The sequence below is a fragment of the Montipora capricornis genome, chromosome 9 (genome assembly GCF_036669925.1).
Source record: "Montipora capricornis isolate CH-2021 chromosome 9, ASM3666992v2, whole genome shotgun sequence".
Classification (NCBI taxonomy): Eukaryota; Metazoa; Cnidaria; class Anthozoa; order Scleractinia; family Acroporidae; genus Montipora; species Montipora capricornis.
This window is the reverse complement of record NC_090891.1, coordinates 31,148,036-31,174,578: the sequence shown is the minus strand read 5'-3', so window position 1 is coordinate 31,174,578 and position 26,543 is coordinate 31,148,036. Positions and strand designations below refer to the sequence as shown.

Below are 26,543 nucleotides of genomic sequence, written 5' to 3'. Positions count from 1 at the left end.
TGCGATGCCTCGTGGTACTTAAGTCACACTCAGAGAAAAGTGCTCTTCGATCTTCCCGAAAAAATCAGGATTTTTTGAGATGATCCCACAGTGTACTCAAACCTGATATAAATGCAAAATCAGAGATTCCAGTCGTCAATCCAAGAAAAAGTCTGACTTTAAATTTCTACATGTGTCAGTGGACTCGCAACAATTTCTTATCTTTCCACTCGGCCTGCTTTCAACTCCGGTGACCTATATTTCCGATTATGCTGATAAGGGGGATATTAGCGCAATGAATGATGTTAGGCACGTAAATTGTACCAAAGTATACAGTATTATATCCAACTATATGTTTAAATTTGTGAACGGTCGCGATATTAAAATTCTACTGCGTTGAAGATGTAGCCTGGAGTTGACAAAGGGCGTGAGATTGTAAAGCTCACGCCAGGAAAAGGGACACTCTTCTTCTCTGTTGTGCATCCATATAAAAAAACTCATGCTCTCTTTACTTGAGAGCTTGCCTCGCAAGGTAGCTGCAAAGAACGCATTTCTCCTCTCAAGGCAGGCTGGTTTGACGAGTCACTTGCCGTACTGACAGGTCGGGAGATTTTACTGTGACGAGACAAAAGTTTTTTTATTTCCTTTCCATCAGCCATTTCCAAAGGCATAAGTCGTTGTCGATTTAGCGCTCTAGCATCAGCATTGCAGTTAAGCAAATATTTGACGATGTCGATGTAACCTTCGCTAGCTGCGTGGTGCAAAGCTGTGTTCCCTCGCCTGTCTTTCGTATTCACATTGGCCCCGAGCGCGATCAAAGCCTTTACACTCTGCAAGTTACCATCAAGAACACACTGAGTTAGAGCAGTCATGCCAGAGGCGCTGATATCGTCCAAATCAAACCCTTCTTCATTTTGACGGAACAGCTCTATTATCTTCCTCGCCTCTGTGAATTCAGTGTCAGAGGAGTCCTTGCAACACACTACTTGAAAGATCAAATCGAAAGGCTGAGGACATGACTTTATCCGGTGAGCTCTCCCCGTTTTTTTCTGTTCTGTGGAGGTAGCGTCCATACTTGAAGAATAGTCACTCAAGTCTGTCGTGAACAACATTCACTTTGTTAGATTGATAACTCATTTCCGCTGTGCAAAGTTATGCTCACACTGAAAATCGAGCCAATGTGATAAGGCTGCATGATTTAATCTAGATAACATTATTTACGGATACATACAACTATTCCTAATTACTTCAGGACTCCGACAAAGTAATCCTTTTAGGGTTTACTTTGGTAACCAGAATTTGAGAGTTTGAGCAGGGTCTATTTACTTTACTGAAGTTCAGTTTCCTAAAAACAAAGAAACAATTTTATCACATAAACACCATGCAAGTGGTTAATTTAATAAAATAAAATGACAGTCTCACCGAAGATGCCCCCCAAGATTTTTGTTGCTTAGAGACGAAAACGGAGACCAACGCTGAACATTTGCGATACCCAGTAAAGGTTTTGGATAAGTAAATTACCGGTTATCGAACACCTAAATTCAACTTTTTGATTGGCTGTTTAAGGGGATTTGCAATTTGACCGCATGGAAAAATCATAGCTTTGTACCGTTTTTTTGCACAGACGGTACTTAGCTGCCCATAAAAAAAGTTAGTTGTCTGGCAGTTATTAGAGGGATTTTTGAAAATTCCACCATCAGCTCGTTGTATAAGACTCTTCTCGACTTTTGAATTGCGTTGACGTGAAATGGCCAATGGAAAATTAACGACCGGTTGCTGCTTATCAAAAAGGCGCGGTCCATCGTCCGGTCCATCAGTCTGATCAGTCGTGTTTTGCCTCGTTTGAGTTCTGGACGGGATAAATAAGATTAGAACTGGGAAGAGAATTAATATGATGACGTCATTCGGCTACGGTCGATTGACTATCAAGGAAAAAATGACGTCTCTTAATATGGCGGGAATCTCTCAGAAAGCTGAAAATATTACGGGTTTTACGTCGTGAAATTCAGTAGAATGGTGGAAAATCGTTCTTTAGGAAACAAATTTAATGCTTAGGCTTTACACTTGTTGGATTTGGTATGGGTTCGAAGGCGAAAAAGGACAGAAAAAGCGGCGAATATTTCGATGGTAAGACCTCGCCTCCAACTTCGGTGTGGAGCATTTTGTTTTGTAATGTATGCAAGGAAATGTATTTATCGTTCGTTTCTGAAGTGCAATATGGAATGAATTTAGTGTTTCCCTCGCTTTGATTACCCATCTAAAATGTAAAATGTAAGTCTTGCCTGATTCTGGAATATTTAGAGCAGGCTTCGCAACGTTTTGAACACAAAGGGCGACACACAATAGCGCTGTTCACAATGAAAACTTTCGCGTCCGTGTTTTGTTATCATAAAACCTTGGTTAAAATTGATCGCTTATGATGCCATCCTTTTTTTTCTTGCTCAAGTGTGTTTGTAATATCGATGAAAAACGATCACATCGAAAGCACAAGTCATTTACCTTCGATTACTCCGAGCAATCTCAATCTTTGAATTATAATTCCACGGTTTTTGGGTTCATGGCGAGTGATTTTGCATGTTTTGGCGTTGTTTGTTATCGGGTTTCAAACCATGTGATTTTAACTCCTTGGGAAATGTTTAATTAATGAGGATCAGTTTTGTTTTCCGCTAAACATGGATCCCCCGTCAGCACGTCGCCGATGTAACTGCATTAGCGACTGAACCTTATTTTCGGAATATTGTACAGTTTCAAGTTTAGTTATTTTACAATGAGGACCTCAACACATTGTCTCGACATTAACATACTCACCGTTTTGAATAATTTTGATTATACATAGATATAGGCTTTTGTGCGTGCCTAGCGGAAATTAATTAAAACAAACAGAAAATCAGCATTGTAACTATTTTCTCATAAATTCTGAATTGATTTAATGTATCTGGCAGCATAATTTTTTTTGTATGCCAGTCTTGAACAAGTGATTTTCTCTTCTACCTTGCGCTCAACTCCTTTTAGGGGCATGATATAAGTGTACTTACACGTGAAGAGGTTTAGGAAGAAGAAGAATGTAATAATAATAATAATAATACCTTTATTTATTACCTTCGGCCATAAGAATTACGGTAATATTACAGTAAAAGATGTAGTTGTCGATGGCAGGCAAAAGAGGGAGGAGGAAGAAAGTAAACTAGAGATCCTTGCAAAATGGCCACCCCAATAATATTATATTGTTTGCGTGTGGTTGAAAGACATGCACTGTACTTGGGCTTGCTCGATGATAGTTTCCACAGGAAAAAAGGCAAAGTCGTGCACAAGTCACTGGGGCGCACCACCTAGAGATTAACCAAATATCTATAGAATAATTAAGGAAAGGTTACGTTCATACAAACGTTGGCCGTGTAGCACTTATATTTTTAAACAGAGTTAACTGAATGGAGTGTAATGTGAAGTGCTAGATTTCTATCCCATATGAACCATGTGAGCGTTAGCCCTACTGGTGGAAATGGGCCCACACGAGGACAGAGAAAAAATCTGACCAGGGTGGGAATTGAACCAGACCCGAATGTCGAAAGTCGTGGGTCATCCCCAGTGGAAAGAAGCGTCTACTTAGGCTATAGAATAATATGAGTGAAAAAGTACTTGTGTTGAATGCTCAACTGGTGAAGTTTTTTTGCAGTAATTTCAGGAGGAAGACTGTTTATTTTAAATTAACTCCACTTTTTTCATTTAACTGTGCGCCATTACTTGTAGTGGTTCTGACTGATAAGCTTACAGCAATCTGGATAAAGGAGAAACTGACATCATTTACTCACAAGCTTAAAAATAAAGTGTGTAAATGCGGCTGCCATTAGTATGCAGCACAAGAGTTTTAGGCTTTCAGATTGTCAAATTTGTGTTCTGCATGGCAATTAAGCTGCATTCACACACTGCATTTTGGGAGCTAGTGAGTAAGTAAGTAAGTATTGTTTATTCAACTACAGTGGCAGGAGATCCTGGATAACGGTAGTTATATGGCATAAGCTACACATTACGTATTGTACTACATAATACAATTACTGAATTTGATTGTCACAAAGTGGCTAAATAAATGAAATAAATAGTGTCATTTTATCCTCGATCCAGCTCTCTGAGGGCTTCCCCGTCAGTACAACATCAAGTAAAACCTGGTTGTCACTAGTGACGCAAGCACACGCACAAACATAAGAGTGCTTATTTCATTGTGAAAATGGGTTTGATGTAAGCTTGCATGAGCACAAGCACAAGGACCAAACTTTGTCGTTTTCCTTGTGCTTGTGCTTGTGCTTATGCTTGCGTTCACTTGCATCGTGTGAAAACGAAGTGCAGCATAAGGGCAAGGAAATTTGCTACATCTGGCCCATTAAAGCACTTGTTCCAGATTCCCCGCATCTTAGTATTCTAACAAAATGCCGGATGCAGTGGTTGATTTTGACGCTTATGTCGACTTTCATTTTCACTTGCATAAGCTTCTTGCCCTTGTGCTTGAAAATTTTGCCATCAAAAGAAATAGTTTTTCTCTTGAACTGATTGCATGAAATCTCACATTTTGAGCATTCAGTGCAAGAACTTTTGAAGTGTTAAGAAAAAGAAGTGATTTTTGATCATAGTAGCACTTTAAACATTATGCGAATGGGATTTCGTTAATACTGTCATAACCTTGTTATCACCTTGAGATTTGTTTTCAGTTTGCAATGTACTTGATGAACAATGGAGGGTTATTGTTGAGTATCATGATTGATGTTTCAGGAGATGATGAGTTGGATCTGGAGAAGAACTGTGACAATGCAGCCAAGTCATTAGACCTGAAGGGGTAATTGCTGGATTTAAAAGCAGTGAATAAAAAAGATGATGAAAATAATAATAATGTGGGTTTTGCAGGGGTTATTAACCAAGCGTGAAGTCAAGATGGCTGGATATTGACCGAGGTCTTTTTTTGCATGTTTACAGACCGAGGTGAAGTCGAGGTCCATAAACACTCAAAAAAAGAACGAGGCCAATATCCGGCCATCTTGACAGAACAAGCTCGGTTAATAAAGGATTTATTATATGACATAAAACACCAAAAAATGATCTTTGATCTTGCAGAGCAAGCGAGAAATCCTGAGCGGGCAGTATCGCTCCATCTTGCCCGCTCGGGTAGCCAGTTGCAGCGTGCAATTTGGTTCACCTTACCCGCTCACGGAGCTAGTCATATGATAAAATCGGTCACTTCACCTCTCAGGCACCCCAGTTGACAAGTAAAACCTGTTAAGTCTTACTCCCAGTGTCAATGGGTTAATTCAGAACATAATAATAATACTGTACTATCCTGTTTGCTTTTTATGGTAACACTGATTTTTTGGTATTTTTTATTTTACTTAGGTTCCCAAATGCCAGCATTGGTGATAATATTAATGGTGAGATGCAGAGTTTTAAAAATAGTTTTGCCTTATCTTTCTATTGAAATGACTTGGTCAAATGAGTTTTCTGAAATGTATTGTCCTGCTGTATGTGTCTGCTTTCTTTTCTTTTTACCAACCATTGTACATCTGTCTTGTGAGGGATTTCCAAACACCTGTTGCCTATGTCAGTAGTGTTTTTCAACGAAATCAGCCTAAGCTTAATTTCTCTTTTTGTGAAATACTTTTATTGTGTAGGTGTTTTTTTTTAATGTATAATTTATTAGTATTATTCCTATTATTTTAGGATCTTCACAACCCCCCTCTCCTGTCAGCTTCTCTCTTGAAGGCCGTAAACCAGCTGAGGTGAGCACTGTTACTTTAATGTAACACATAAAGCAGGGCTGCTCATGAGACGTCGTGAAGAATAATGAAATGCCAAACAAAGTTTTTTCTGGATTAGTCAAGGCCAGATTTTGCTAGTCAGAGATTTAGAGTTGTCAGTAATAGCTAAGTCAACCTTGAGAAAGCAAAGAATTAGACATTGGAACATTATCTTTTGGAGTTAGATTTGTTTGAGATCACAAGGCAAATATTCTTCTGATTTATTCACCTGACTCTGACTCTACCAGAGAAGTACGAACCAGCAGACATCAAAATTTGTTCTGGACTCAGTAGTTCAAAGGTCAGATAACTTTGTCCAGTGAATAATTCACCATCTAGCAGTTTCTTTCTGTGCATATGTTTTGAATTTTTGCTCATGTACATGTAACTATGAATATACACACTCTTACCATATCTTAGTAAAGGCATGCATGAAAACGTTGGCCAACACTTAACCTGAAGTGTATTTTATACTCTGAATAGTGACTTTCTGTAAACACCCGCAGATAATCTGCACCTCTTTCCCAAAAATCATTGCTAGAAATCAGTGGTGCAGCTTATCTGCGGGAACATTTGAAAAAGGCTGCTTCTGGTGTCCAGTTGTTTATCTTCCCGTCCGATCCAATGCCTGGTTACTAAGCTACGAACTTTCCACTCACGTTCTTGTTATGATGCAAAAATCTCTGGAAAAATGGTGTTGAATGAAGAAATTCCTGTCAACAATTACCAGAAAAAGATCAGTCATCTGTCAAAGTTGGTAGAAGTGATGTTCATTATACATGTATTAAAGTGCTTAAATTTTGCACAAGACTTTGAAGTATTTCCGTTTCAATGTTAATGGTGAGTTTACGTTCAATAAACACTGGATGAAGAAGACTTCTAAAGACATAAGTTTGGATTCCTTTTGATTTCTTTCAAAAAACTTTTTTACCAAAATTTGAGCTGCTAAATTCAGGGTGCGGCTTGTATGCGGGTGTTTATGGTATCCAATGGTTAAAGTTGTCCAGCCTATGAGCCTCTGGGGCTTGTTTCTACAATGAAACTTCTTGCCTTTCATGTCCAGAGTTTTGTCACCAGTTGTTTTGATTTTTTGTGTTGTGAGCTCAACTGACTTTGGCAAATGAGAGACTACTGGTAGTCAGTGCAGAGAAGCTTACCTTGCTTTTTGTGACAGATATTTCGGACGGACCTGATAAGTGCCATGAAGCTGCCAGACCATCAGAATTTGACTCCTGAAAACTACATGACGATATCTGATTCATGGAGACAGGAGTGGGAAAGGGGAGTGCAGGTAATTTTATTGAAAGTAAGGAAGAATGGAAAGCGCACACTAGGACGACAGTTGAGTGTTAACTTTAAGTTTACGTGTAATGGCAAAGGCAAATGCCAGGCTGCTACTTGTCTTAAGATCATCTCAAATCCTGTTCTTTGGCATTGGCCCACTTTAATAATTTGTTCTTCGATGCCTGTTATTGGTTGGAGATAATCCAGTAATTACTTTGTTCGAAGACTTTGGACTCTTTTTGGGTCGCTCTCTGGCTGCCCATGCGTAAGATTTCTCTGTCTCATAGAAGGCAGTTCAAGAGGGATTCGAACTTGGTACCTCTTCCTTCAGAGGCAATCGCGATGACCACTAAACCACAGAAGACCACGTGACAGATTACCAGGGAAATATGTACTTTTAATAAAGAATTGCGTGCGTGACCGGAAATGAGTTTTTGTGTTTTCGGTGCACGCAGTGAAATATCCGGTTATCGTATGACTCTGTAACAGATGTCATAATTGTATAATTTTCCCAGTATTGTTAAGAAAAAGTATAAAGTAATTTAAATATCATCGTTGAGACTTGCAAAGCATCTGTTTTCTGGTTTTGATTGGAATCAATGCTGTGGGCCTATTGTTACCACACACTTACACTCTTACAACCCGGTGACACTGAAATACTGTGAACTTAAAGGAAGTCGCTTAAAAATCCTTGGAACAAAAAGTAGGCTATCCGTAGCGGGGGCAGGGGGAGAGAAGCAATAAAACACTCTACACAAAATGCTCCTTCTTCCCGCCACACCGATAAATAAGCTCTACGACCCAAAGCACAAGGAATCTAATGCATGTGGAAGTATAACAAAACCACTGACAAAAATTGACCACAGTCACTCCTAGTTGTTAACTCAGTTAAATTTCATTTAGCATCATTTGATTTTCTCATACTAGCTGATTTTTCTGTTTGTGCTTGTTCAAAAATTCTTATTTTCTCTTTTTCTGTGGCTCTCTTAAGAAAAATGCTACTTTCTTTTATAAATAAACAATGCAGCTGATCAGCTAGCCAAGACAATCATGTAGATTGATTTCATTCTACCTATGACACCCCTCCTTTTTATCATTTACGTTCAATTCTCAGGTTCCTGTGAATCCCGAGGGTGTATTCCAACCTTCATTCAGGTGAGCTGTTGTGATTACTCATCATTTGGGTTTACCCTTCAAATGATTAAAATCAGCTGGTGTTAGATACAGTAAAATGTTTGCCAGTCTGGGGAGAGAAAGTGTTTGAGTGGATGGAGATGTTTTCTACCTTTTCACCTCTAAGGGGTCCCCCTAAAGAATCAAATCACCAGGGGTTAGATAGAGTGAAGTTACAAATGTCACCCATTTGAGGGTGGGAAAGTTAAAGGAGACATTTTGCGAAACTCTTTCCTTTCTAAGGGGTTCCCCAAGGGAGTCAAAGATGGGACAGTAAAATGTTTTGCTACTCAAAGGAAGGAAAGAGTTGCGAGCAATAAATAGTCCCTGCTAAGAACAATGGTTACTTTCTGGTGGTACGTCTCTCTGAAATTAAAAGGATTTAACCTTACGCCCCAGCTAGTCCGATGTTAATGAGGCTGTGCTGAAATTAATTCACCATACAACTTTTAATGTTGTTTATTCTAAATTAGTATATACTCACTCAGTGATCTTGGTGTTTCAAGCAATCTGATTGGTTCGCTGTCTCGGAGTAATAATTATTGAGCATTATTCACTCCCTGCGGAGTGAATAATGCTTGATCCAAACAAAACAAAATGGCCGGCCTAAACTCGCCAGCATTTATGAATCGGAAATAATTATTGAGAATACAAAAAGATGCTGTGCTACAGAAGACAAAGAAAGCCACAAATTTGCCCTGAAAGTTTTCAAGGGTAAGAGAAGAGTTCATACTTTTGCCAACTAGTGTTTGACTTCGTTTTTCCAGATAATTATTACTGAAAATTAAACAATCTTCACACCAACAATTTGTTTCACTCAGAGTAATTCTCTCTTGTAGGGCTGGTCGCCCACCAAACGAATTTGTTACTGAAATCGAGGAATTAAACAAATGTCTAAGAAAGTTTTAAACGGCTGTAAGGAAACAAGACGGGTTATTTTACAACAAACTAACACTCACCTCAATTACAGCGCAGCTGATATTTCATGTGGATCCTTGACCAACTGCACTTTCAATTTCCATTTCAAATGAACCTCAAAAACTTTGATCGAATGGTGAAAATGTTTTAACAAGCAGACTTTCTATTTAGATTCCTGATTTAAACGATGTTAAATGACCATTTTGCTGTTTGTGTCGAGGATTTTAACGAAGGTTATTTAGATTTGCCATGTTTGAAGCTTCTGTAAACACTTTCACGCATGCTTTGTGCCGCTTGCACGTTTTCCACGCATGAAGTGAGAATTCAATTAAATCGACTTTGGGTGGTTTTCTTCTGCAAATGTTGTTGAGATCACTTCGTGAGTATATACTAAAACAATTCGCGGCTCAGTAAATATTCTGTTACTATTCACTTCGATTTCAAAGATTAATTGTTAAATATGGTGTGTCAAACATGTTGTATTTGTTGTTTTTTTAGGCCAGTGGAGCCATTGTACAAGAGGACAGCAAATTTCAAGTTGTATGTTTCTGCCAATTTTGTAGCTCATTAAATGAACATTTCCCTTCCAAGGTTTCGTTTAGGGCTGTACAGAGTGCAACTGGCCCACTGTGAATGCAGCCATGCCCTCATATTTTTAACTTCTCAACTGACTTCATTTGGTTGGAGAAAATAATCAAAACTGAAATGTTTAAAAGCTGAAAAACTCGGACTTCCTCATGCTTAAAACCTCACTGAAACCCATGAGATTCATTGCCATTACTGTGAAACTTCAATCCATGACATACAGAAGGGCTGCAGGATTTTATTTATATAGTTTTAAAAATATAATAATTTTAGATTTCATTGTTTTGGGGTTATTTCTGTATGAAAGTGATGTTTACTATTTTTCAAGGACTCGTGTGAGGACGTCTGCTGTAATGGTGGCATTTCACATTGATGAGATTTATTGCATTGCCTATACATTATTTTTGCAGGCAAAGCAAACTGCTTGTTACCCCAAGTAAAATGAGAGGACGACCCCCAAGCTCGAAATGCCCTTATGACCTCAGCAGAATGGATGTAGAATGGCTAACAGCTTTGAACAAGGTTCGCCAGAAGAAGGGTTTGATTGAATTAGAAGAAGCTGTACTAGAGAAAGCTGTGTCATACATTGAGAACAAGGTACTTTTTCTAGTGGTATTTGTAGATTATTATTGAGGATCTCTCTTTCTGCCATCTTCCTTTATTATGAATTTCTTTCATTTTAACCCTTCTTGAACAATAATGGCACTGTGTTTGACCTGCAACCTGTTACTTGTAGAGTAGACCCTCTGTCATTTTTGTTCCATTTTACATTTTATTTCTAAATAGTCCACTACACTCTAATGGCTTTTCTAATATTTGTTTACTTCCTCTTAGTGCTATGACAATATGGGACACGCAATCGCTACACAAGAAGGGCTGAGTATAGAATATGATGAGGATGTGTGCTGTGATGTCTGCCAGTCTGTAAGTACTCCATAGTTAAATTTATCATTTACTGGATTTGCGAGAAATTGAACATTTTTGGCTAGTTCGCAAAGTTACATGTATGTTAATTGAAGTAACATCCTGTGTGCTCTTCAAATTGGGTACCCACATAAATGATTAAAGTTGGTTGGACTATACATGTAACATGTATGGTTGCAGTGTGCATATGCACAATAATGTTTGTCTCCTTTTTTTTGGAAATTTTGGGACAAAATTTTATTCCTTGATTAAAAGGAGAGCCACTGGGATCAGCTCTCTTGACATTTTGCTTCTTAACTAGCTTTTCAAAGTTTGTAGTACTATCAACATGTAAGTCCACTAGAAAACTACCATAGTTTTTTGGTTATAAGGCACAACATTTTTTTCTCAAAAAATTGCTTGTTGGGTCCAAATGTGATGTAAACTCAATTAAGGTGCATCTGATTGCCGAGTATCTTCTTGCAACAAAACTCTTGCAGGGATGAGTCTTCGCTCCTTTGCAGCTATCTTGTATGTTAAACTCGTCCCGGTCTTCCCCGTACTTTGATTCCAAAATGGTGACCTCACATCAACTTCCGTGATGATGGCCTTCAGTTCTTTTTACAACAAAAACAACCGCAAGAAAGTACTAATAACAGCAGGATTTAAATTCTAGTTGAATTTCCTTCTGCCACTTTTCTTGACATACACTACAATCTTCAGTTGAGACAGCACAACCAGCAGTGAGGTGACCCAAATTCCTCTATTATTTTGAGCTGCTTCTAATAACCAAGCATTTTAAATTCATGAGATTTTCAGTTTGTGACATAAATGCCATCAAGTTTGAAAGTTAAAGGTGTGTCTTTCAACTGAGTACGCCTTGTATCCGAAAAACTACAGATTGTCCCCTTTAACCCTCTCCCACATGAAAGTTAAACTTATAGATTTTACTCTGTCTCTGCTTTATGTGTGGATGGGTTAATATTTTTTTTGATTTGTAAACAGCCTGACTGTGAGGAATTAAATGAGATGGTTTTCTGTGACTCGTGTGATATCTGTGTTCACCAAGCCTGTTATGGAATTCAGAACATCCCTGCTGGTAGCTGGCTCTGTCATCCTTGTCGTAAAGGAATGAAAACATGTTACTGCATTCTTTGTAATCACTCCGGAGGTGCCATGAAGAGAACTAAGTAAGTACAGTAACTGTGCTAGAAATACAGCTTTTACAAGAATTAGTGATTTGTGTAGCAGGTGATGGTATTTACCTTTTGTACATCTGAGGCCATGTGAACCCTCCTTATGCTTTTAAACTGTTTTAAGTTCTTTATTACTTTTGCTATTGTTCCTAGGAATTGCAAGTCTTGGGTTCATGTCAGTTGTGCTCTGTGGATTCCTGAAGTTGGGTTTGGAAATGTCTCAAAAATGGAACCAATTACCCGAATTGAAAACATTCCTGTAAGTTATTACTGCAAAACGCAACAGTTGAGTGTCACCACTCCCTTCCTAATGTATTGATGGAATAACAAATCTCTCCATCGTCCTCCTCCACCCAATTAAAAAGCAATTAATTAAGGTGCTGTTAAACTGTGCAATATTATTTTAGTGCAACTTTTCTCACATGCCATTATAAGACAAGTTGTAGCAAACACTATGGCCATTTACAGTAAAGCCCAAAAATTATGCACACGCAAGAACTTCTTTTTGCATCTGCAAGCTGGCAACTTCTTGCGGCTACTTGCGCAAGAACTTCTTTGCGGTTGGAAGTTGACACCACAAGAATTTCTTTCCGTTAAGAAATCCAGACCACAAAAGAACTTCTTTGCGGCAACATCTCAGAAAGAAATTGATTATCAAAACTCACAACGAGACGACATTTTTCAGGGCAATGCATGGTCGAATCTCCTTTTATAACGCAGACTGCATGAAATAAAAAGTGGAGTCTGTTTTATGGTGGTCACGACAGTGGGAGTTACACGTATCATATGTAAACAAATGTCGCAATGATATGATGATTTTTTAGTACGTTTGCACAAAGACTAATGTTGCATGATAGCAGTCAGAATAAAATTAATATCAGACGAAAACCTTTTGCTACCAAAAATCCCATTCAAAGATTTTATGATTATCAAGGGAGCGACAAGAATACCTTCTTCCACGCGAACCATTTGTATGACAGTCGTAGCGAATGTAGACTGTTGTCACACTGTTGATAAGTTGCATGAGAGGCTCAAAAGTCAGCTGCCTACTCATATAGTTTCCAATCAGGTGGATACATTGTCGTTTAATGAGATTTTTTTCACGTGTGAAATACCTTTATGCGACTTATCCGCTTAAATTAAGGTTGGTTCTGAATTCGACTCTCAGCTCGCAACCACCATTAAGTTGATGGCTGGGAAGAAGATCAACACGAATCAAAGTTAATGTGTCCTGGAGTCCCAGAGAGGCAGATTCTCTAAGGCAACTTGATGGGGAACTTGTTTGTTTTGACTTCTTCTGTATCCATTCTGCCTTTGTAAATACATGTAAATACATGTGCTGAGTATGACCTTGCAAAAATAGTGAATATATGCCACGGTGAATTATGTGACATAAGCGCATAAAGGGTAGTTATGCAAATTGCAGGCACACAAGGTGCTTTCGATCTCGCAGGTGACATTCTAGTTCCCTTCATAAACGTTTCTTTAAAGGAGTTGCAACTGCAGAAGCTTTTGTTTTTTATTTAATATTATTAGTATTGTTATAATGAGACAAGTTTTCTGGTGCCGAGGATTGGAGGAAGACATCACACGACATTTGCTGACACATGACATTGTAACCTTTTCGGCACCATATGCAAATTGCTACACGTTCAATCTACAACAGATTCAAACGTTCATTATTTAGAAGTGGTTTGTTACTAGTGCAGTGTATGCTTGCAAGTCTATTTGTTGGTAATTGTAACTGGTAAGATTTTAGAGGTTGCGAAATACTCCGGCGATCTTCAACAATTACAGGGGTAGCTGACTTAGTGTGAGGCAATAGACAAATCGAACTCCACAGATAGGTAATACCTACACCAGATTTAATCAAAGTTCAAGAATCTCAGTTCCTTGAGTTACATAGTAACGACAGCTTGAAGAATTGACAATAACTTTACGATGTAACAGTACTAGCAGTACAAGTAGGTTTGTAGCGATGAGTAATAGTTATGGTAGCGGTAGATGTAGATGTAGATGTGGCTATGGCTGTGGGTTCGAACTGAAAAACGATAATTCGGTATACAATTGATTTAGAGAGTATTAAACTAATCTAGTAATTCGACATGCGACATAAACATAACTTGGTGATAACTGAATGTCAATGGAACCTTAATAAATTGTAACTTATAACTAGCAACAGCAGTAGCGCAACAATTACTAAACTAAGACTAAAATGAACATAATGCGCAGTAAATCATAAAGAATCATTTGGAATTTAACAAGCTTCTCGACAATCTCACATCTAGTGCAATTCCATCACTAAACTCTAAAAATCGACCATAATCATGCAATACTAAACTATCAAGTACGAAAAGATAAAAACTTACTTCGGTCGACGACTCACACCAAAAGATAGCTTGATAGGATATCCATTGATAGATAGCAAGTAGCAGATTCTACGATCGCTGAACAATAATAGCTGAATATACCTTAAGAGTGCGCAATTTATAATAATGCGTACATGAATAAAACTAAGGCGTTGTCCAAAAACGTGTGCTCTACAGTTTTCTAAACTCCCTCGCAGAACATGTATTAGCTATCGATGAGCATGAAACTGCAAATTCCCAGGGAAGTTGTAGTATCGAAGCACGTTTCCCTTTAAGACACTAAGGTAGGCGTTTCAAAACTAACAGTAATTTAATTACATGGCGTGATTGGAGGAATATTTTTTTCTAAAAGTTCTTTTGGGCTGTTTTTTTTTTAAGTTAGCAGCCAACCAAGTACTGGTTTTTGATTGGATCGCAGGCTCAGGCCAGGTCAAATTATTGTAAGAATAAATTACGTGGGAGCTCCGCTTTTAGGCTTGGCTAAATCTCTATGTTAATTGTCTAGTGTAACAGGGTCTTAATGCAGAAAAGAAAAAAAGGCAAGGGGAGCATAAAAACCAGATGAATCTGCAGGACACCCCAGAAAGAATCCTGATGCTACATTGTTGTAAACATGCGACCATCTGCTGATATTTGCTTTTGGTCAACCTAAGTAGTTCAATAATAATTATTGATTTATACTGCATTTACATGAATCTGTTGTTTGTTTGTTTCTTGGTATATCCAGGCAAGTAGATGGAACCTAGTTTGCTCTTTGTGCCGTGAGAAGGTTGGAGCATGTATTCAGTGTACAGTAAGTTTAAACTTTGTTAGTACATAATGATGTTGGTTGCTTGAAAATGGTTGAATTCAATATTGGAGCTGTTGTTGATTATTGTTGCAATGATGTTTTTCATGTGTTTTTAGGTAAAAAGTTGTGTGACAGCTTTCCACGTAACTTGTGGTTTCAAGCATGGTCTGGAAATGAGGACTGTGTTGGATGATTCAGCAGCGGATGGTGTTAGACATATTGTGAGCGTTGTGACTAATTCACCTTTACACACAACATTATTTTCCATAACTCAACACATCAGCATAAATAAAAAAAAATAAGTGGTTCAAATTAATTTGGGTAAAATTGTGAAGACAGCAACCATGACATTTTCATTCATTTATCTTTATATTAATATACAGAGTTATTGCACAAAACACAGTCACAAGAGCAAGTCACCAAGCAAGAGGACTAAAGAGGATAATACTACAACTTCGTCAGAAGATGCAGAGAATTTACGACAAAAAAGGTAACTAAAAGCTGCTCATAGATAGTAAGTGGGAGGGCAACTAGTTTATCAGTTTCATGACTGTAAAGTACTTACCCTCGATAAATAAATACATCAACACCTCTGGTATTTTCATAAAGAGGAAGCTTTTCTTGCTTAAAAGGCATCTAGCATCTATCTTCTTGCTTAAAAGGCATCTAGCATCTATCTTTTTTGTGGTATCTTTTTTGGTAAACCAGTCATTGTTGTATTTGAAGAGACTAAGGGAGGAACATATTTGATATGATTTGTGAAGCATAAGATCAGTGGAGGTAATGGAACAACATGATCACCTGTAAAGAATCCTGAAAAAAATCCAGGCTGAACCAATTGACGAGTAAAATTGTCTGGCATTGTGAAGTCTCACTCTCACGGGTCAATGGGTTTATGTTAAACAAGACCAGAAGCCATGAATTTGTGATTGCACTGCTCACAGCTCTAACATTGAGCTTAACCCCTTTCACCCCCATGGGGTTCCCCATTGAGGAGTAAAATCGTTTGGCGTTAGACAGAATAAAATCTATAAGTGGCACTCATGGGAGTGAAACGGTTAATGTACTGTATGAAGCTAGCTGGGACCTGATCGTTATCTTTTACAAGTTTGTCTCTTATCCCATAAGAAATAATGAGATTCAAAGTGTTTGTTGCAGATTAAAGCAAATGGAAGATGAGTTCTATAAGTTTGTAAGTATTGCTGACATTGCAAAAGATCTGAACCTGCCCAAGGAACTGGCTGCCAGAATACACAAGTACTGGACACTCAAGAGAAAGGTAACCCTATATTATTGTTGTTGTTTTTTTTGTCTCTTCTTGGTTTGGTTATGATTTGTAAGGATTCAGAACATTATTGAGGGTCATTCTGAAAACTAAAAGTTTTGTAGTGTTTTTGGTGCTCTCTGGCTGTCATTTGGCTTCAGTTCAGAGTTGTGATGCAAGTTAACCCAAAGAAATGTTACACTTTAATCGTCATCAAAAGTCTTTTTATCTCAGCAAGATAGTTCTTTAACTTGCAATCTAAACCCTTGTCTAGAATCATTTTACTGCCTTTTAATTATTTATCAGTGGGCAAACCATCAAAACTGTGTCTGTTGTCGTTTTAGTGCTACATTAATTCATTGAGCTTTACTCAGAACCCTGCTGTTTTCAGATGTCCTTTATTTAAGATTTCATTTTAATTAAAATTCAACAAAATTATTTCATCAATATTGTCACGAGCTAGTCAGTGTTTGATCAGTTGCCCTGGAAATCTTTAATTCTGACAAGGACAATAGGAAGACATACATGTTTTTTTGTCAGGTCCAAGATGACATACCTCTTCTGCCACCCTCCCTTCAGCAACAAGAAAAACTCTCAGGAAAACAGGTGAGAGAAATTTAAGTACTTCATCGTAGCGTAAAATTAGTACATGTACTGCTCCAAGATGTCATAAAGCTTTGTAAATTTGCAGTGGAAGGTTAATCCCATGAACGAGTATCCTGTCTTTGTTGCTTTTCCATCGTTCTGTAAATGATAATATAACTTGGAGATTCTCTGCATAATACAAATGCAGTTATTGGTGTCAAAGCATTATTTTGTTCAAGTAACACATCAGGTCTGGCTGTATCTTTCCTAATTTTTTGTTTCTTGTTTTTGTTAAATTTAAAGGGTGCAGCTGATTCTTCTCGCAATCTGCAAGCACAGTTGGAACGAATTGTAAAACTTCGCTGCAATCTAGAAAAGGTGACATTGTGTCTTTTATTTTTCAAATATTATTTTGCTATCACTCATGTTGCCATCAGCTCTAGCTACTGTAGGTGATTCCTTTAATAGGCCTTTGTTTCATTTCTTGTGCAACTAGCTACCTCTGCAGTAGCAACAGGATGGCAGCATTTAAAATTATTGTCTGTTCAGTGAAATAGGAGAGCAAGAGCGTTGGTTTGGAGAAAAAGGACGCCATGAATCGAGCGAGATGGAGAGTGGGAGTTAGAAAGATTGCTGACAAAGTGGGGTAAATCTGGCCACCCCCGTTTACGGGGATAAACCCAGATCAAAATTGGATTGATTGATACGCAGACCATAATTTTGTCTCCGCTTAAATGACTTACAGCAATTTAAACATAGCAGAAAGCTGTCAATAAGTATTCTTTATCCCTGAAAACCCAGAATAAGAGCAGATTGCATATTTAACCTCTTGGGCAGTGTGCCTTGGAGAAAGATGATAAGGAAAATACAGAGAGAACAAATTTGTCTGTAATTTCCTGTACAAGACCAGTTTTTCTCTTTATTTTTACAGTTACGCAACCTTTGTTACATGGTAACCAAGCGTGAAAAGATGAGGCGTGAGCTTTATCGAGCCAGAGAAGAAGTGTTTTGGAAGGAATATGAGATGCTGACAGATGACACTTGCAAGATGGATGAAAAAGCAATCCAGGGGGTACTTGCCATGTGTAAGGATAATTTCATTGGTGACAGCAACTTGACATGGGCAGCATCTGCAACAGAAAGCTGTGATAGCATTCCAGGTTCATTGGCTTCAAGAGTGAGCAGTACAGTTGATTTGTCAAACACCATGAGCAATGCTGGAGACTGTTCCAGCACAGAACAGGATACTGTGGAAGACTCCATCAGTCATACCCTAAGGGGAACAGCAGAGGCTTTTGACAAATCTGAGACCAACATAGAAGAGGCTGCTGAGTCATCAAAAGCGAGACGAACTAGGAGAAACAGCCATGCAGTTAGTGGGGCATCACCCTTTGCTATTTCTATGAATCTAATACCTGGTTGTAGCAAAGAGCCAGACAGTGTAGAGAATAGTGACAGTGAGGTATTCATCAGAAAAAGAACTCGTGTCAAGTCTCAAAGTTCGTGTGAGTCAAGCGGTAAAAAACCAAGGCGTTTACTGCGCAATACTATGACTGAGATGGAGGATGAAGCCCCTGTCTTCATCAGTTTAAAACCACAGACACGAAAACGTCGACATGTATCATTACCAGATGTATTGACAACGAAAGTCAAAGAAATCGATAAAGAAGGATCCGTTCCTTCAGAGGAAGATTTTCAAAATGCTGACCTTGTGTCACGTGAAACACGGTCGCAGACTTCTCGGGGTTCAAAGAACATTGACGCTGAAGAGACCAGAAGCAGTAGTAAACGTGAAGTTGACGAGAAGGAGAGTCGGAAAGAGAATAATCCTCTCAGACTGGAAAACATGTTAGAAAATCAGACAAGTGGAACTGAAACTGCAAAGGTGACAGGAAAGCGAAAGCGATCTCAAAATGCCATTAACCATGACAACAACAATAACAACAAGCAAGCGCGTATCACAGAGTTGATGCGACGGAAATCAAAATCTTCAAGACTAAGAGGAAATAAAAGTAGCAGTGACTCTGAGGACAGCGACGAGACTGAACCTGAATCTTGTGTAGATGCCTTAAAAGGTTTTCCTTCCAAGTCTTTCAGTAACAGAGACAAAAGTATGCACAGTAGTTTATGTCCAAATGGTAAAACTCACCACGACAGACTATCCCAGTGTGAACGTTCCAGCAAGGATGAAAGGCATACTGTGGAATGTGCTGACAACTGGAACCGAAGGGAACTCCGGCTACGTAGTTTCCAATCGCCCAAGTCAAGGGGAAGGTGTTCACATGTTGTAACACCTAAGCCACACTGTTGTAGTAGCTTAATGTCAAAGTTTTGCCACGCTACAGTTACATGAATATAGCAGATATAATGACAGTTAGGTTTTCCATGATTGCTCTCTGAGATATATTACTTACTACTACAACTACGGTTTGGGAAGTTGTTAGCATGAGTTTAATCACTTGTGTGAGTTCAGCAATCCAAAATGTCGGGTTTTATGGGGTCAAGTAAATTGTGCCTCTTGCCTTTTTTCAACCTTTTCTGTCTGTTCTGGAAGTAGGACAAAGAAGAAGAAAAAATAACCTCAGAACAAGAAGTGGCACAACTGTAAAATGTGAGGAATTACCCTCTGTTTAAAGATGTGGGAACATTTCCCACTTTGATGTAGATCTAGGATTCTGTTGATGATCATGAAACCATATTGTCTGTAAGTCTTTTTTGGCATTAAAAAAGTACTTTTATCTTTCATCTCTGCCAGTCGTGAAGAAGCACAATCTCAGATACGTTTTTTCTAGAAAGGGAATGCCCAATTGTTTGGAAGTGAGATATAGCATTGCCGCTTGAGAACGATGTTTTGTTTGACAACACAGGGTCTGCAGTACGAGTTGCAAAGGATTCAAAATGAATAGGATAAAATCTCTTTTGTTTGTATTGTTCATGGTATTTGATCATTTTTTAATTTCCTTTTTTTTTTCAACCTGTGTCAATCATTTACACTGGTTCTACTGGCCCTTACATTGTCAAGTGAAATGAACTACTTTTCTCTGACAAATTGCATTTTCGTTACTCATTCATTAGTTATGCTCTTGAGGTTTATAGTCACTGGGTTTTTAATTGGTCTGTTATATCTTCAGGGAAAAAAATAAATCTTTCTCTTTATATTGTCATCACTGCCTCCCTTTTATTATCATGTTTATTGTAAGAGCCACTTATATCAGTTGTAAAGAAGGGAGGTTTCCAGTTAACCTGTGACCAGGCATACTTTCCTTTAGACAGGGCACAAAAAGGTACCCCTCTCTAAAGAAAAGTATGCCTGATGGCAGGTTAAATTCCAGTGTGTTAATTAAGGACGTTCGCGCCAATTGTTTCTGCGCATCCTTACTGCGCACGCAAATGCACACGCCACGTCATACACGAGCGCGCGCGCTAAGTAATAAAATGAGAACTGATAGGACAAAAGGATTTAAAGGTCTTGGACGTTCGGTGACCCCTATTTTTCTTTCCAAAAACGGATTTTATTTACAATTATCTCCACGTTGTCCAAAAATGAACAAAAAATCAATGTGGGAAGTTCAAAAGTTTTCAAGATTTCTGCTCACAGGACATCAAATCCTGCCATCTTGCAGCTGCAAGGCGCGTGAAACTGTTGTCGCTAAATGCGAACTTGAACTTTAAGGGAACCTCACCAGTTGACTAAATTTACTTAATTAGTCCACTTAAACAATATTTGGCAGAGAAGATTTCACTTCAAAGATTTAATTGCAATATATTTGGGTTTACAGACACTGGCCTTATTCGATAGCGAAGCCCGATTTTGTCACATTTTGGGTGTTTTTCCGGACATGTTTTCTCCAAAACGAAGTCGGTGACCCCCCATTTTTTTTTACATTTCTGACATAACTAACTCATCATCTTACAGTGGTAAAAGTTTCAGAAGAAAATCAATGTTGAAAAAATATCACACAAATGTCCTTAAATGAGAAAAATTTAGTACAATAGAAAGGTTCTCAGTTCAAAATTTGTTGTCTTCATGTTGCAAACTTCGTTGCTGATGGCAAAATATTTTATTCTTGGTCGACCGTCCCAAAAACTTCCTTTTGCTCTTCCTAAAAGCTGTGTATTAATATTTATTTACTTTTGGATTAATATATTTTGTTTTGCATGAAGCAGGCTAACAATCTACCTTGCTTAGTTCACATTTTTGAGCATTAAAATATAATTTTTGGTGCTATATTTTTCCCCAAGGTGGTATATTTTTCATGTTTCCCATCCAGATACTAACCCTTCAAGATGGGGGAAAACTTCATTGAAGGTTTGTATTAGAAAGCTATCAGATGCTCAAAGTGCACGCTTAAACTTGTGGTGAAAAAGAAGTTGTAAAGGGAACTTGAAAATGATCAACATATCAATAGCGTGAGCTATTAGAGCTATATATTATGCAAAGACAACTTGAATGTCCTGGAAGACAAAACTCAGCTCAATTGAAAATATGGAATAAAGCACTGTGTTATTGCATCATCACATGTACGCAATGCATGCCTATTTTTCAATTTTGATGATGTCACGTGATAACCAGGAGTAATAAATGCTGCCACCTTAAAAAGTGATAAAGGCATAGTTAAAAGGACAGTAAGGTATATTTTTCATTGGAATTTTCCAATTCAGTAATCCACCATGACTGAATTCAAAAACCTGAGAAATGTGAGTCAAAAGATGGTTACACCAGGGTCCCAAAAGAAGATATGTCCAGAAATTACATGTAGCTGCACAAGGATTTCGACAAGTGCCACAGTGTCCCCTTCCTCTTCTCCCCAACTTTAACATCACTCATGTCTTCGATAGGATACAGACAATATCACAAAGTGTCATCCAAATGCTGCTTAATTTCAAGTAAAGATAAACCGCTGCATTTACCCTAAGCTAAAAATAAAGCTAACCTTAACCCATATGTTATTGTTGGAATCAGGTGCAAGCAAAGGCTTAGACTAAAAGGGACACTTCGTATTGGGTGTGCATGTAATTAGGTTGCTGCATTTTTTGGAGATACTGTAAGTGCCCAAATGTGATGCAAATTTTACTCCACATTCTTTCATTTGAGTAGATGCTAATGATCAGGGGTAAAAGTTTATTTTTCTTAGGGGCATGTTTCAGTTGTATCTTGTGAAAGAATGCAAATTTCATAGAGGATCCTTGGTGTAATCTTGAATAGTACATGGCTGGTTAATAACGCAGACTGTAGGTAGTGTTTTGCAAATTTGATGAGCTGCTCGCAAGTTACAAAACTGCAAATTTCAATTTTTTTCCTTTTGTAAAATGTTGATCAATATGAACTTGCAACATTAGAACCTAGTTTAACATTGACTCCCAGGGGTTCCCCATTGATGAGTAAAATCGTCTGGCATTCGACAGCCGGTTCAGGCCGGGTTGGGAGTCAAAGGCCTTGCATGGCCTTGCTGTCACGCAAGTCTCTCACAGCTCTGACAGTGGTATAGCATTCAAAGAAGGATTTTGAAGGTTTGATTTGTGCAAAGAAGGACTCTTCACAACAGCATTGTTAAACATACTTTTTCATATTCAAACACTAGGTTTAGGATATGAGAACATTTTGTAATCAGTAGCATATTTATGTAATACGTTTTCCAACACTTTTGCAGGAACATCTGTATACTTTGGTTTGTCATCTACAAATCCACTTCCTCCGGCTTTATAATACTTCTGTTGTTTGGGAAAAGAAACTTGTTCATTCATTTTAAGGTCTTTAAGTACGTGAGTAGCATCAGCTTCCAGATTTTCGAAAGACCCAACAAGTCATACGAAACAGCACAAGGTTGGCATAATACATGATATGGCATCCAATGTTCGTTCATGTCTTCAAAGCGACTTTCTGTAATGTACTGAAGAAACTCTGTCAGAGTCACATCATTTCCTTTAGGATTGATCCCAGCATTTTTTCGTATTTTCTTGATTATCTTTCTTCCATAGCTTTTATGGAAAGAAGTGTTGTTAAGCACAAACTTGTCCTTATAAGCTGATGCAAGCCTTTCCAGAGGTTCCCGCACAAACATGAATTTATAGTATTCCTTGAGTCGTTGCTTGATAGCCAGAGGAGGCAAGTCTGCCAGATATGTAAAAGCCAAGTGGTTTACTTTTCTTATAGTATTGCTGTCAGTTGCTGCACCTTCAAGGACCATAAAGACTCTCTTCCAATTAGAACATGCAACTTTAGGCACAGAGCAAAAAAGGAATCTGTGTTCATCATTAACTATAACATGTTTGGCCAGAATTCGTTGCTCTGCAACAGAAAGAGAATCCCAAGATTTCTCTGAGCGTCCACAACCTTGTTTCAATGACTGAATCCTGTATGGCCTTGAAAACTGGGACAAAAATGATGTAAAAAAGAGGATTTTTAAGTTGAAACCAAATTGGTTCACTCCTTAACATCTTATTCTGCAATAAAAGGTTTCTATTGTCAATGTTTTACTGTGAGAAAATTAGGATTTTCTTGCTCAAAAAAGGAAGGAAACAATTAAGGACAAAAAAACAACAAAGCAGCAACTACAGACTACTACAGAGCAGGAAAACAGCAACATCAAAATAATCAACACTCTGTCTCAAGAGGAGTGATACCCTTACCACAATCTTTTCATCTTTTCCTTTGATGCCTGTGAAAACACCAAAGTGAGTTTGTTTGTATAATATAATTAACCACTATCTTAGGGCCCTTTCAAGGCTACTGAACAATGGATAGAAAAGAATATAAAGTTTAAGCATCTCAACTAGTGGAAGGCACACCAGTTACATATAAACTGGGATTACCCAAAATAACTCTGAAAAACAAGTCTGGCACCTTAACCAGTGACCAGTCACCCACCTCCACACAATTTGATAACGTAATTGACAGTATGGAGCCATTTTTGAAAAGTGCCCACAAAAAATGCTTTCAATGGTAAATAAAAATTCACTTTGGGTTTCAATAGTACACATAATAACAAACCCATCAGCAATTTTTGTCCAAGATGAGAAACAACAACTTTGTATACTTTCTTGAAGGAGGCAGTGTGGCCCAGTGGTTAGGGCGCTTGCCTTGAGATCGGGAGATCCCAGGTTCAAGACACGCTCTGACCACTCGTTGAATTTGTTTCCTGGTAGTCCCTGGTTTAACTTCCCAGCTGCACGTGTAAATACCCAACTGGTTTGCCTCCGGCCAGTTGGGATTCTTAACAGTTGTTTATTGTTCTGTTGTTGTTTCGTTGTGTTTCACTGGCCCTGAAAAGCCCCATTAGGGAGCGGTCAATTAAGTACAATAGCATTTTTAATTCTAAAATAATGAAGCGCTTAGCTGCCTGGAACAACCTAATAAGGGCTGGTGGAGACAATACATTAACTAAATTCCCATACAACATAATTATTAAAATGTCATATTGGAATGCCATTAATTTTTCCTCTTAGTGGTCAGTAATTATAAAGTCATAGTCTAGAAGTCTGCTGTTTCAGGTACATTTAAGGCAGTATGTCCAAAGGGATTCAAAGGAGTTAAACAGGGGTCAATACCATTGCCAGGGTCTCGTTCATTTCGAATGAAATGTACCATTTCATTTGTCAGTTCCTCCCATTGGATTGTTCTTGTTTTTTTTTTTTGCTGTAACTTAACACTTTACCCATTTTTTGGCTTTTCCTACACTCTCCAAGTTCCTTTTAAAAATTTCGGCTTGATGGCATCCATGTATTCCAGAGCTACAGAAATACAGGGCTCCTTATTGTACATATCACTGAAGGACAAAAGTGCAATTTTCTTTGCTCTTCAAACAGCTTTCAAACTAATTTCCCATGTGGTGGCCTTTGTGTGCAGTCCCTGCATTCGTAGTTGATTCTCAAACCCAGTTTTTACATGCACTTAAAAACACACAATGCTATTATGCCAGAAGTGTGCCTGGATCTTCTACTTTTTTCCCTGAAAATCTTAGTCAAATGTGCTCATTTGATGAAACAACAGCGGGCTAACGGGTTTGTATGCATGGATCGAGTTATGAATGAATGAATGGAATGCACAAATGAATAAATTTAAAAATGGACCCGTTCACCTTCAAAATATAAGGTGGGGCTTGTTTCCAAGGATATTCCATGATTATTCCATCCGTGATATTATTTAAATTATGGGGGAAGTGTCCCTGTAACTGGATTGGTACGGACGGATTTGGAAGTAAAGAATAAGATTGAACAGATGTCACTGTAGTTTGTCCCTAGTTGTCGTTCAAACCTTACATTTTGGTCATTTCACGCAGTAGTTTTTGAGGGAGTACGAAGAGAGAATTGTTCAAAAATTGCGCGCCGCACGTGAAAGCACCGATCATTTTGGTTTGTTTTCAACCAATAATTATTACTGATTTTTGGCGTTGTCGTTGCCAGTCAGCAAGTAGCGGTTTTCTTATACTGCCCCAACGGTGGAATGTAGAAAGGGAAGAAGAACTAAATGAACTCAAAAATTTTTTCTGTAGTGTTTTGACTTAGCTTATGTACTGGGACAACTGAATTACATCAGGACACACAAAAATTGATGAGGGGTAGGTTCTAAAAAAACTGTGTGCGGCGTCGAGTGGGAGTATATACAAAAATTTGGTTTTATCACGGAGTTGAGAATGTAATTGTCCCACGTGCAGAGATTCTAAAAGTGACGTTTCGCGCGTTAGCCTTGGATTCGCTCGGACGCAGGCTAACGCTCGAAACGTCCAGCTTAGATCTCTGCAGCGGTGGCCACTTTACTTATCAACTCCGTTGATAAAACAAATTTTGCACACACAAAATTGATGTAAGGTGCGAGAGAACACACGTCGCGCGAGAGCTCTCCTGTCCGAAGACCATTGTTCATTTGCTTGAGAAGGTAAGATATAGTTGCAATTAATTACGACGACTTAACGAATATTTCACAGAATATTTAACGAATAACTGAGCTGTTATTGTACCCAAGGCGCTAGATGCATATAGAGGAGAAAGTTTTTGAGGAATCCCTTTAAGATTGCATTCGTTCTCGACAGATTAAGCGTTTCAAAACACATACCACTATAACCTCGTCGAACAATAACATTAAAGCAGTTAGTAAACCGAAATTGTATAGAATGGAGGAAAGTCCTTTCAACTTAGTTTCGACGAATAAAAGTGGAGGCATATAATACGAGGACCGCAAAAGACACGCGAAAACCGCAAACTAATTATAAAACGCGATGACGGTTTTCGAGATTTCACGTGTGGGCTAGCTAGTATGAAGCTTATTAGGTTTCATTTCTTTTACCAGAAATCCATGATTCCGTTGGTATTTCTTCAGGCCATCAGCGACCATCCAGTAGATGCTCGGTTTTTCTTAAACGCAAAAGAAAGAACTGCGCTACAACAAAAGCACTAAATCTCACCAGAGCTACCCAAGCTCTGACTTTGGAACAACTGCATCTTTGCGAATCGAGTCGACATCTACGCTAACGCATTTGCACAAACGATCTGTTTCCATTTGAACGACTGTCAATCAAAGTGGACATGGTCAAATTGATGAAAGATTAAAACAATGTCTTGCAGTAATCAAATCCGGATCCTCCTCTCTTCTCCGTTTCTGTCACAAATGCTACTTTAAGTGAAGTTTCTCATATGAGCGTGTAAAACACTCCTCGGGGAAATGAGATACTTTAAGACTTTAATATGTCCTCCAAAGTTTCTCACGAATCCTCCTTGTTTAAT

At 38.3% G+C, this 26,543-nt stretch overlaps 2 protein-coding genes across 2 annotated transcripts; one reads left to right on the top strand and one right to left on the bottom strand.

Annotated features, from left to right (window-relative positions):
• The first annotated feature begins 1,867 nt into the window (after window positions 1-1,867).
• Window positions 1,868-19,986, top strand: LOC138014956 (PHD finger protein rhinoceros-like). The gene is made up of 18 exons (XM_068861849.1): window positions 1,868-2,106; window positions 4,741-4,804; window positions 5,356-5,390; window positions 5,680-5,738; window positions 6,931-7,047; window positions 8,155-8,195; window positions 9,630-9,671; window positions 10,127-10,313; window positions 10,551-10,640; window positions 11,625-11,809; window positions 11,969-12,074; window positions 14,912-14,977; window positions 15,091-15,195; window positions 15,358-15,464; window positions 16,133-16,253; window positions 16,779-16,844; window positions 17,127-17,201; window positions 17,755-19,986. Exons 1-18 carry the CDS (start codon window positions 2,058-2,060, stop codon window positions 19,174-19,176), a joined length of 2,937 nt encoding a protein of 978 aa, XP_068717950.1. The 5' UTR covers window positions 1,868-2,057; the 3' UTR covers window positions 19,177-19,986.
• A 2,385-nt stretch (window positions 19,987-22,371) lies between these two features.
• Window positions 22,372-26,282, bottom strand: LOC138017523 (carbohydrate sulfotransferase 14-like). The gene is given in 4 exon segments (XM_068864587.1): window positions 22,372-22,627; window positions 22,630-23,194; window positions 23,454-23,482; window positions 26,225-26,282. Coding segments are annotated over 4 exon segments (885 nt in total). The 3' UTR covers window positions 22,372-22,394.
• Window positions 26,283-26,543: the final 261 nt, after the last annotated feature.